Source organism: Nicotiana sylvestris, chromosome 3 (assembly GCF_000393655.2).
Source record: "Nicotiana sylvestris chromosome 3, ASM39365v2, whole genome shotgun sequence".
Taxonomy (NCBI): Eukaryota; Viridiplantae; Streptophyta; class Magnoliopsida; order Solanales; family Solanaceae; genus Nicotiana; species Nicotiana sylvestris.
In genome coordinates this window covers 47,022,599-47,035,058 of record NC_091059.1, presented here as the reverse complement: position 1 = coordinate 47,035,058, position 12,460 = coordinate 47,022,599, and the positions used below count along the sequence as shown (strand labels likewise).

The window sequence follows — 12,460 nt, the reverse complement described above, 5'->3', positions numbered from 1 at the left end:
TAATGAGCACCTCCTAGACATTGTTAATCAAGTCAACGGGAGACTTTTTTTCTTCACAAGTAATAGCAGAAAATATGGAATTTTGGAAGGGGGTGGAGAACTAGAAACATCAATATTCTTTTTGGTGTGGGCTTTGGAGAAACATCATGAATGGATGAGAGGATCTTAGTGATAATATAACTTTCAGGATTGGAGTAGGCGTAGATTTTGGGGTCACAAGTGATTTGGTGACACCACTTTGAGACTCATTTAGCCGAACATCTACATATTTTCATGCAAAAAAGATATGACAACCCACCAGATTTAAAGAACACAAGTGGGGAATATTATTTGGGATATTCAATTTAGGATGAATCTTCAAAATTAAGAGTTGGAGAAATTTCAACATCTGCTTGAAATGTTCTATGAACAAACCATATCATTAGAAAATAAGGATTTTGGAGATGGGGGTTACAGAATAGTGGTCATTCTCAAGAAAAGCTTTATCATAGAAAGTTGCTTGATAGAGATAAACTAGTCTTTCCACACTTTTCAGTGTGCATCCCAAGGGCACCAAGAAAGATGTGCTTTCGTATGGCTGGCGGTTAAAGGAGTGATTCTGATAGCTCAAAACTTGAGGAAGAGGAGTAGACCACCTTTTACTGCATTGCCAGATAGCATCACGACAATGGCGGAAGATTCTGAGACGGTTTGAGTTAGTATTAACTGTGCCGGATACGATGAAGGACACTCTAGTCAACTAAGCATTCAAAAGGCAGAAGAGAAGCTGGAGAGTGCCGGATATGCTCATTGGTTTTAATATGGATAGTATGTAGTGAGAGATAGGAGAGCTTTTGGAGTAAGTGAGTTTGATTTTGCACATTATCTTCTATTTATTTATTTATTTCTTTCTTTTTTTGTGGGACCAATGAGGTTCCTATTTGTATTCAAGGATGGGTGTCTTTCACAGAGAACCATTTATCTTTGTAAGTTCTCTATTTTTGGAGTCCTTGAATATCGGAGCTTTTCCCATTATTAATGTCTTAATCCCTTTCTTGATTAAAAAAAGGTAAACCAACTAAAAGTAAGCACGGAAGATAAAGCACTGGTGATAACCTGAACGGAGTTTCATCATGAACCATCTGCAAAAGATTTTCCAAATCCAAAGTTTCTATGAGGATAAGCAGCAGCTGCACTTTGGCATGATAAATGGAGGAAACGGCTTCGGCTGATACGGCCAGCTTCCCGAAATTATAAGAATTTGAAATGAATCCCTGAAATAGATTGAGCTAGAATCAGTAATAATGCAAAATCTAAGAGAAGATAACTGCAACTGAAGCATTAATGAAGTACCTCATAAAGTGAGCACAATTTTTTCCACAGCTCACCAGTGCAGGGGTTGAACTCATAAAAAATGAGGAAAAGAACATCCAATATCAGATTGTCTTCGGTTACTATTTCCTCAGCCCACAAAGTATAAAGGTCAACATCCTATTTTGCATGACAAGGAAGGTACTCAAATCTATGAAATAATCAAGAAGAACGGATTGCACTAAAGATGAAAAAGAAGAAGAAAGTACAATTTAGAACACATATATTGCGTTTAGGCAATGATGGGGTCTATCTGAAATACTGCAAGCCTTGTTGCCAAGCAAATTCAGCCATTCATGTAGCAACGACTGAAAAAAACAAATTAATCTAATGCAACCATTAAATTTCTTATTAAAGAAATGAGTAGTTTATGCAGAAGTCAAGGTATGGAAGTGTTTTGACATGGCTTCCAATTTGACTTGATACACATGTTTCCCTTGATGTCCTGGGACCAACTAGTTCGTAGTCTCCAACTTTATTTTGTGTGAAAATATTAGAAAGTGATAGATGTCTAGATTCACATTTGCTTCCTTTTTTCTTCAATCCTCATCTTCTAATTGTTGCCCCAAAAGTCTTTTGTCTCCATGTTCATGCATCCTGATCCAAAAGTACACACCTGTCTATTTTTCTATTTCTCTTTGATATGTAAAAATTGTATTCCTTTCAAATACAGAGTCTTTAAATGATTATCTTATTAGAAGAAGAAAAATGATCATGAAAATTGGGTAATTGTGTAGAATAAGTCGCCTTTGGAGGTGAAGTTTCACTCTCGTTTTTCTTCACGGATAAAGCACTCTTTTTTCCCTTTTTTTGTGAAAAGGCCAAGAAACCACTGTTAGTAGCTCATACATCAATACCTATCTATCGTTAAGTTCTTAATTAGCCAGTTCAGGCATTAATCAAATTATCAAATCATTAAAGTCCGCGCACGCACAATTCCCGGCACTTTGATCACCATGTCCTGATTGAAGTAAGACAACCTAAATTCTGAACACTAAATACACTACATAATTTACCGTGTACTCAGAAAAGTATCATCATGTCCTGATTGAGGTCGGACAATCTAAATTCTGAACACTGAATACACAACATAGTTTACCATGTACTCAGAAAAGCTGGCCGCCAGATTCTCCTGCAGAACAGAAAGCAACTTCGTGTCTAGTCCCTCAGAAATCAATTTCTGTGCCTCATTCACAATAGACGCATCTTCAGATATTGTCGGAATATATACTGCATTAAGAGTCAAATAAGATAAGAACTACAAGCATTTATATAATGCATAAACAAGTATGATGGAGAACAACTTATAGAAAAAATGAAATAAAAGAAAATAGATGTAATTTTATCATAAATTCCTATATGTGCATCAGAAATTAAGAAAACATATAAAAGAATTACAAAAGACCAAGTCTTGAGAAATAATCAAACAGATCATTGATGAGGACTTTCAGCTCCATCTTGGTGTTAAAACTTGAAGATATCAAACTATGACAAGAATCTCAAATGAAAATTAATCTAAATGAGTTCAAAGAGAGATTTTTCAGTTCTTTTGTACTCCAATTAAAAGAATGTAATTGCAAGAGATAGAAGCAACTATCAATTCTCAAACTCAATCTCGTAAAAAGCTGCTTTTTTGGATGATTTCTTGATAATTCCCCATATTTCATCAGGAAACAACCTCTTGCATAAATGCAGGGTAAGGCTGCGTACAATAGACCCTTGTGGTCCGGCCCTTCCCGGACCCTGCGCATAGTGGGAGCTTAGTGCACCGGGCTGCCCTTTTTTGCCATACAGCCATCAACATACAAATGTTATCTTAATTTAGTAACCTGACTTGAGTCTGAACCGTGTTCCGGCAAGGTCCTTTTCCGTTGACTCCTTTTATTTCGTTTAATCATGGAAAATAAGGCTTCTTTATCTCTGGTGAAAAATCCATAGAGTTAGTTGATATTTATATATTTTCCTTGTCCATATATTACTGTTTGCAGTTATTTATTATTCTAATTTTGTTGCATTACATATATTTTCTTTTTTTTTTATTTCCTTTGCACTTTTCTTTACTAACCCGCATTTTAATTGCACTTTCCTCTTTAACAACAAGAAAGGGACCATTGGAACAACAGTAAAGTTATTTCCATGTGATCTATATAAGTCATGGGATCGAGCCGTGGAAGCAGTAACTAATGCTTGCATTAGGATAGGCTGTCTACGTCACATCTCAAGGGTGCGGCTCTTTTTTTTTTTGATAAGGCTCAAGGGTGCGGCTCTTCTCCAGACCCTGCGTGAATGCGGAATGCTTTGTGCACCGAGCTGCTCCTTTGCTGTTTGACAACACTAGAACCAAGTTTAGAACGTCAACCTGCTTCTCAGCATTTCCACGACAATGTAACAGCAAGATGAAAAAACTTCACTAAAACTAGCACAAAATAACAGAGCTACAAGTCGCATACGAAATTTGGAGCTCAAATTAAGAGTCCCTACAAACTATTTCAGGCCAAGAAAATCACTAATATTTAAGGTAAAATAAAATTGCTGAAAAACAGAACTCGTATGAAACTCTACAAGGACTGCACGACCTAGGCATTCCTATCAAAAATGTTCAAGAATAACATCGCGATAAGTAACAATAAAACAGAAGAAAGACTCACAAGCTTGTGTAATTATCAGCCGCGTGCACTTCAAGAGACATTGCCGTTCCATATAATATTGAAGCATAACCTGGATAATGACAGTAAGCAAAAGAAGAGAAAAACAAAAGACAAGCTGAACAAATAGTTCAACATACAATGAACGTGACGCTATTACACTTTCAAATTTAAATTGCAAGTAAACTACACTTTGCTGATTAGCATAGCTGGATTAACAAGGACCAGCCTTGAAGTACCATGTGTCACGTAGTTTACCTGAAATCTTTAATACTACAGGGGTTGGGTGGAGGCAGGACTAGGGGTGGGGTGGGGGTGGATATCGACATGTTTCCAATTATACCTCCACGCACTAGAAGTTATTCGACACAATATTAATAAAAGCTGCTTTCTCCAAAATACTAATGAATAGCATTAGAGAATGAAAGAGCATGGAAACTCAGTAACTAACCAAATGAGAAAGCTCGCGAAACACACTATCAGCAACCATACTTTTTTGATTACTCGTTCTATGAACAAGAATATATGACTGCACCTCATCTAAACACTGCAAAATATGAGAAGTTAACTTCGTTCCAACAATAAACTAAATAAGGCAAGAAATAGAAGAACTGTAATGGTCTTCCGTGTCAAACAGAAACCCATTTCTGCACTGCAAACCACTACAGGCCATCCATGGAACATTATGAGTTCGGTACCAAGATTTACACATGGTCCAGAAAAAGTAGCTCTTTACCATAGCAGAACTAATTTTCAAGGCTGCTGCTTTTTTATCAGTTTCTACTGTAATCTGGTGTGGACCAATCTTTAGTCGTCCCGCATCTAAAGCGTCTCTTGATTTTTGATTTGGTGGCTTAAATAGTGAAATTGTGTGCAAAAAACAAGCATGGTTGTCCTTTATCTTCTTCTCCTGGAAAATAAATTAATTTCTGCGTTTGAATGAGTAAATCATAAACATACTAGTAGTTGTAAGAATAACCCAATCCTACAAACGCATAGGAACAATTATATACCAGATATTGTAGATTAACTCATAATTAAGACTGAAAATTAGCTCCAACCCAGCTTCACCTAGTTATAGCATTCCAATTACACCAACAGTCCTCCCTTTTTCTATCTTCTTTTTTCCTCTATTCATGGGCTCACACTCGCCCAAATAATAAATCGAGAAAGAAAAAAAAAAGACAACAGCTGTATGACATATAGTGTATATCATAATTCCAGACCGAAATAGGCAGAAAAAACTTGGTGATTCCTTTTTCTTTTTTCCTTTTTTTTGATCAAGTAAAAAGCTAGGCGATTTCTTCCCATCCGTCTAACCGATCCACCAAAGGTTCCCCTTCTTTATATCTTCCTCTTTCCCAATAATCTAGCGCTCACCCTCACCCAAAAGAATTGAGAAAATTTCAACAAGAACAATAACATCAACAACAACTCTGCCTCAGTCCCAAACAAGTTGGGATCCGCTATGTAAATTCTCAATTACCACGGCACTGACTAAGTTACTCCATTTAAACTCATCTCATGCCAATATTATGTACATACAAATAAAAGGTATTAGGAGTTATGTATATTTTATAACGTAAAAAAACTCTGAAAGGCTGAACCGCTCCTGGACAAATAGTGCATGTTAACTCATAATTCAAGACCGAAAAGGGTCTCTTGTAGGACTGGAGACTAGAGTTGCACCCAAATACCCTCATCGTAACTATCTTCCTCTTCCTTCCTTATTATTCACGCACATACCCCACCCACCCCCACCCCCACCCCCAAAAAAGAACATTTCCCCGGAGAAATCCTGTTTCCAGCTAGAGAATTAAAGGGACCATCCCTCTACTCTTCTCCACTTAATAGCGTCAGTGATCCTACCACACATTCCGCTTTGTACTGACCTTTCTACCGTTCTTTTAGTAGAGATTTCAATACCATAAAATAATCAAATAATAATACTCCTACTCTACTATTTGCAGTGCTAAGGTGGAAATTACCAGAAGAGGAGGGAGGTCGGAGGAGAGAGAAACAGATTCGAGTTCAGTAAGCAACTCAGTGAAGGGCTCCCACCAAAGCGAAGCATCAACAGTCACTTCATCATTAGCTTTTGCAGGTGTCGCCATTGGAGTAAATCCGGACAGGGTAGAAACCCTAGCCAAGAGCAATTCTTCGAACCCGCGCTTTTCTTGGTTCGAATTTGAGAGCTGAAGAGTACAGTAGTCACTGAACTACTCAAGCATGGAATGTGGGAAGAGGCGCAGGGTTTATTAGCAACGGCCACTATGCAAATGTTACATGCCGAGCCAGGAAGGTCAGGATTTTACTTTACATCTTGTTTGGATTGTTGTAACCTATAGTATTGTTATTTAAATACAATATTTGTTTTGATTGTTACTTAAATTTTGTTGTATCGTATTGTTAAATCCGTCGTTACGTAACGATAAAATGTGTCACTTTATGTAACGACCGATTTAGTGTAGTCGCGTCGTTTCCTTGTATTTTTCTCTCAATCTCACCCTTTATTATTATTAAATAATTTTATTTTATTATTTATCCTACCTTTTTATATACCGTATCATAATTTTTTTTTATAATATTGCAAGTTAATTCATCATATTACTGGTGCGTGATACCATGAAACGACGGCAAAATGACACAATCCATCCAAACATTATATTCATCAAACGATACAGTACAATATAATACAATACGATACGATACATTATGAAACGATACGTAACAACCATCCAAACAAGCTGTTATATTAGAACCCACTAAAGTAAAAACTTAGGTAGGCGTTTAGGATAAATGGCTCAAACTACCACAATTTAACAAAACTTAAATGCTGAACTTCTGAAATTGCCATGATTTCTTGTTTAGGTACCTTAATTAGGCTTTGTTTCGATAAAACAACTATAGTAGGTACAAAGTATACCAATTAAACATATTTTGTACTGACTTGGAAAAATCTAAAGCGCGTGTACAAGCTTTCATTACCTGTAATATTTAGTCAATCATTTGGTGTGAAAGATAAACCAAAGAAGAAATATGGAAAGTTGTCTAGAAAAAGTGTGAAATGACCTGTTTCAAGTATAATCAATATTTTAATCGACTAATTATTCATATAAGTATCCTTACAAACACACGCATGAGATATTTCTAAACCAGTGCGAAATACGTCAATGGTATACTTTTGTGACGATCCGACCCGTCGTCTCGTGAGTTACCGCCCCGTTTTCCTCATTTTCTATTTCTTTATGCTTCATTATCAGTGTTGGGTGTGAACGAGTTGATTCGGAAAGGTTTTGAAAGGAATTGAGACACTTAGTCTTTTTTAAGAAGGCTTAAGTTGAAAAAGTCAACCGGACATTGACTTATGAGTTAGAGGGCTCGGATGTGACTTTCGACGGTTCGGTTAGTTCCGGGAGATGATTTGTGACTTAGGAGTGTGATCGGAAGTAATTTTGGAGGTCCGGTGTAGAATTAGGCTTGAATTGGCGAAGTTAGTATTTTGGCGAATTCTGGTTGATAGGTGAGATTTTGATCCGAGGGTCGGAATGGAATTCCGAGAGTTGATGTAGCTTCGTTATGTCATTTGTGATGTGTGTGCAAAATTTCAGGTCATTCGGACGTGGTTTGGTTGGGTTTTTGATCGAATGCGTGTTTTAGAAGTTTTAAAAGAACTTAGGCTTTAATTCGATGTAATTCGATGTTTTTAGTGTTAGTTGAGGTGTTTTGATGATCGGAGCAAGTTTGGATGATGTTTTAAAACATGTTGGCATATTTGGTTAGAGTCCCGAGGGGCTCGGGTGAGTTTCGAAATGGTTTCGGGCCATTTTTAGGCCAATTTAACTTGCTGAATTTTTGACAGCAAGGTTCGAAAATTTTGATGCGAGGAGCATAATTTGGAAGCTTATATCTCGTAATCTATAAGGAATCGGAAAATGTATAAAACATAAAAGTTGTAGCCCTTGTATTCTAGTTTCCAGAAATATAAACCATTCATCATTTGGATATTAGTACAGAAAGTTATAATCGATTGAATAAGGGCTAGTAAAGGTGTTTTGAAATTTCCCAAAAATTTCTGATGCGAGGAGGCTAATTTGGAAGCTTATATCTCGAAATATATATGGAATCGGTAAATGTATAAAACATAAAAGTTGTAGCCCTTGTATTCTAGTTTCCAGAAATTTAAACCATTTGGCATTCAGACATTTTTACAGAAAGTTATGATCGATTGAATATGGCTGGTAAAGCTGTCTCTGGTGGACTTTTAGTGACGAAACTGGACTTTTAGTGACGGGCGGACAGAAACTTAAGGACCAAAAAATGCTGATTTCTTCATTTTCGTTTTGGGATTTTTGGAGCTCGGTTCTTGGGCGATTTTGAGGTGTTCTTCATGATTTCAACTCAAGTAAGAGTCCTATACTTGAAAGTATTTATATTACATAAATCCATGGTTATTTTCATCGTTTAATTCGGATTTAAATGGAAGAAATCAAGATTTTTGCAAAATCTTCCAAAAATAAAAAATTAAGATTTGGAGGTTGAGTTGCTGTCGGATTTGATAATTTTGGTATGGTTGAATTCGTATCGGAATGGATTGTCGGATTTTATAAGTTTCGCCGGATTCCGAGACGCGGGCCCCACGGGCGAATTTTGAGTGCAATTTCGGATTTTTAATAGAAAGTGTAGAATTCCATATGGAATTAATTCCTATAATTTTTATTGATTGAATCGAATTATTGTGGCTAGATTCGAGGCATTCGGAGGTCGATTTGAGAGGAAAAGACATTGTGGAGTAGTATTTTGCTCGGGTTTTTTGCTAATTTCGAGAATTTTGGTATTTTTTTCGATTGTTTTGATTGGGCTTTGTTCCCTTATCATATTATGACATATTCGTTCTGATTTTGGATAGATTCGACGCACGTGGAGGCCAATTCGAGGGGCAAAGGCGTCGCGAGCTAAAGAAGTAGCCGGTTCGAGGTGAGTAATTGATGTAAATGATGTCCTAAGGGTTTGAAACCCCGAAATTTCATATCGTAACACTATATTGAGGTGACTTGCACGCCGGATAACGGGCGTGGGGTAGAGCACCATTGGGGTTTGTGACTTGGTCCGTCCCGAAAGATGTTTTTACCGTGGTTTCTACTTGAACTAAATTGAGAATCATCCTTACTTGGATTTAACTGTTACATTTGGGCTTCTTGCCAATTATTTGAATCCTTCAGGGATTGACATCACTGTTTTCGCATACATGCATATCATTTGATCTCAGTCCAAGGTTTTTAAATACTGTTTTGCAAACTCAACCATCTTTCTAAGATTTGAAAACTTAAATGGTATTTTTAAATGATATTTCGGGCTGAGAACTACTGTTTTACAAATGCCCAAGGGGCTTATGATGGTTTCTGGACTGAGCATGGATCGGGCTGCGCGTCGCAGCAGTATTACATTGATATTGAGGCCGAGAGCCTGGTTGATTATACTGAGATTGATATGAGGCCGAGGGCCTAGATTTGATGCCATGAGATGGTTTGATATTGCGCTTGGGCTGTAGGAGCCCCTCCGGAGTCTGCACACACCCCCAGTTGAGCGCCGTCGACGATAAATAAATGGATGGCTCAGGCTGCACGCTGCAGTGGGTACTAGAGTGTACCATCATACGCATTGCATTGCACTCATGCATTTGTTTTTATCTGTTATACTTGTCTCGGTATTTGGTACTCTGACGTAATTGACTTGTTGCTTCACTATTTGTTGTTCTAAACTGCCAGTTATAGTTTACTTTGTATTTTTCCATGATTTCTTATTCTCAGCCTTTATTTATGTTTATTACTCACTGGGTCGGAGTACTCACATTACTCCCTGCACCTTGCGTGCAGATCCAGGTACACCACAGGCTGAGTGAGGATTTGTTTAGCTGAACAGCAGTATCCGGGAGTATTGAGGTAGTTGCATGACGTTCGCAGCCTTGATCTCTCCCCTCTATCTCTATCTTTTATTCCGTATTTTTCCTAGACAAACTTGTAATAGGTGGATATTCTGTATTAGAGGCTCATATTCGTGACACCGGATTCTGTTGGGCTATGGTGTGGTATTTTAATTGAACTTCCGCAGATTTTATTATTAATTATACACTTGAATGAAATGACTTAGTAAATTCTCTGTGATTATCTATAATCTGAATAAGAATTTGGGATAATGTTGTTGAATGGTCGAGCTTGCCTAGCAGTGTGTTGGGCGCCATTATGACCGGGGTTGGGGTCGTGACAACTTTGGGCTATTATATGTGTTCAATTGGAATAAGACTTAGTTGATGCATACAAATGAAAATTGTGGTAACTCAAGTGCCTCTGTATTTAGTCAAACTAAAAGGTTGAGTTTGTAAACTTTAGTATTTCCAAAAAGACGTAATGGCTTCCTCGCCGCTTAAACTTATAGGGCTTTTAAAAGCCGATACATGAACTTGCACTTTTCTCATTTGAAAACTCCAACTTGGTGCAACAAATACTAATAAACACATTTAACCGTTGATTATGCCTATGTGGAAGCGGCGCAACTGACATGGCTAAATTGTATGCAAATCATGCTACAAAGGCGCGTGTATAGTATTATTTTTATTAAAAAAAGAAAAAGAAAAAAGAGACCTTTCCCTTTTCCCTTCTCTTTTCCCCTCGTCTTCCCTGCCAAACTCCCACCTCCCCTTCCCCCCTCTCCCTTATATTCTACCATATCCACTTCTAGCAAAACATAGAACACAACCCAAACAAGGAAAAAGCTTAGAACCTTAGCACGCCCCAACGCACTCACGTAACACCTTCCAAGATATCAACACCAAACTCCAATAACCATGGGAAGTGAAGGTGATGTCACGACCAACAACGTTACCAGTCAGAGGAAAGTCAGAGGAAACCCAGATTTCTTTGTCTTCATGGGTTTCGAACCAGTGGCCAAATTCTTAAGAAACAAGTCTTTGACAAATGACCAACTCAAGTTGTAGAAAAATTGGATCTTGTTTTTGTTAATGCACCTTTTCCTTGTCAAGGCAAATTTGAAGTTGAGGGTATTTTTGATCATCCTTGTTACGAATGGTTCCAATTCAACAAGGTTGTTTATTTTATTTTCTTTCTTGCTCTTTATAGTTGCAGGCTTAAGGATTCCTATATTTTACTTTCAATGAAAATGAAAATTTTTTTACTTAATTGTGATTGATTTTTCATATAGGAATTTGCGGAGTATCAGAATTTTGATAAATGCCTTGCATATATCATAACTCGATTGAATTTCAGTCTCCATTATTGGAGCTTATGTTTACAGTCTCCATTATCGGAGCTTTTATTTACAATTCGTGCCTAGGAGTTGAAGAATAAAAGAAGGGAAAGAGAAGAAAAAATAGAAACTCAATAAATTAATTTTGAAAAAAGACGGGGCCCACAAATTGGGACCTTGAACATACATGTGTCAACAAAATGTGAATGAATTGATGATGTGACTATATAAAATATTAAATTAAATCCATGTCAGCAATAATTGAACAACACATACCATCACAAGTGTTTATTAGTAGCTATTTTTTCAAGTAAAAGTGTTCGAATGGGAAACTCAAGAGTTCATATATCGGCTTTACAAACTGATGCAAATTTAAGTGGCCAGGAAGCCATTTCGCCTTCCAAAAAAGAACTTAGTTTTTCAATTTCTCAAAACAAACACCCTATTTAGTTTGTACAATAGCATAGCATTAGTTTATTGCATCGATATTTATCATATAATTATATTCTTCCATTAACATCGGATTAGAAATATATAATTTAATAATATTTCCAATTGTGATGGAATTATCTTTTTAACATTAAATTAATTTAGTTTGATGTAAACATTACACACATCAGCTTTTTATCATTTGTAAAGTATCCAATTTTCCTTCAATTTCATTTAATGGTCATAACAAGATTTTGTAAAAATAGTGTGAAGGCAACTAACTATAACTTTGGATTTGGAAAAATTATTTTTTCAGGAGAATTGATGAACCTTTTCCAGTAAAAGTTTGTATTACTTTGTATAATTGTTTTATCTACGCTTTAAAAAGTAAATACCACGAAATAAGGCAAAATTAGATTCAATTACTTCATGTAAGGCATAATTTGATCAATTTTGACTCAGCAAAGCTTTTGTTTAAACATTCTGTGGGAATATTAGTTGAACGTAACATAACTTCACTGAAAGCTTTAACAAGGTAAAAAATTCCTAGCTCAAATGAAATAATACCGACTGAAGTAAGTGAAAAAATCCAAGTTTGATTCCAATGTGAAGAGTTAAAATCCTAGTAGCTATAGTTAAGTAAGCAATAACTTTTAACATCTAAAACCACAAAGGAAATATACAATGAGCCTAAACAACAAATAGAAGAAACCTCATATTAATTCCCAAAACTCATCTCCTCGTTAAGTTTCTTTATGCATAACTGATAGCCT

At 36.5% G+C, this 12,460-nt stretch overlaps 1 protein-coding gene across 7 annotated transcripts in view; it reads right to left on the bottom strand.

The window, feature by feature from the left end:
- Positions 1-6,303, bottom strand: part of LOC104242497 (uncharacterized) — a 48,211-nt gene extending 41,908 nt beyond the window's left edge. For 5 of the 7 annotated variants that reach the window (XM_009797560.2, XM_009797559.2, XM_009797558.2 and 2 more), the window contains exons 1-7: positions 5,984-6,303; positions 4,732-4,905; positions 4,447-4,542; positions 3,999-4,068; positions 2,450-2,580; positions 1,333-1,470; positions 1,096-1,253 (exon numbers count right to left, since the gene is read on the bottom strand). In XM_009797560.2, the coding sequence (XP_009795862.1) occupies positions 1,096-1,253; positions 1,333-1,470; positions 2,450-2,580; positions 3,999-4,068; positions 4,447-4,542; positions 4,732-4,905; positions 5,984-6,109 (893 nt within the window). In that variant the 5' untranslated portion in view covers positions 6,110-6,303. Of the gene's footprint in view, positions 1-1,095; positions 1,254-1,332; positions 1,471-2,449; positions 2,581-3,998; positions 4,069-4,446; positions 4,543-4,731; positions 4,906-5,983 lie in introns of those variants that run through there. The other 2 variants (XM_009797561.2, XM_009797563.2) reach the window with 2 other exon arrangements.
- Between the last annotated feature and the right edge of the window lie 6,157 nt (positions 6,304-12,460).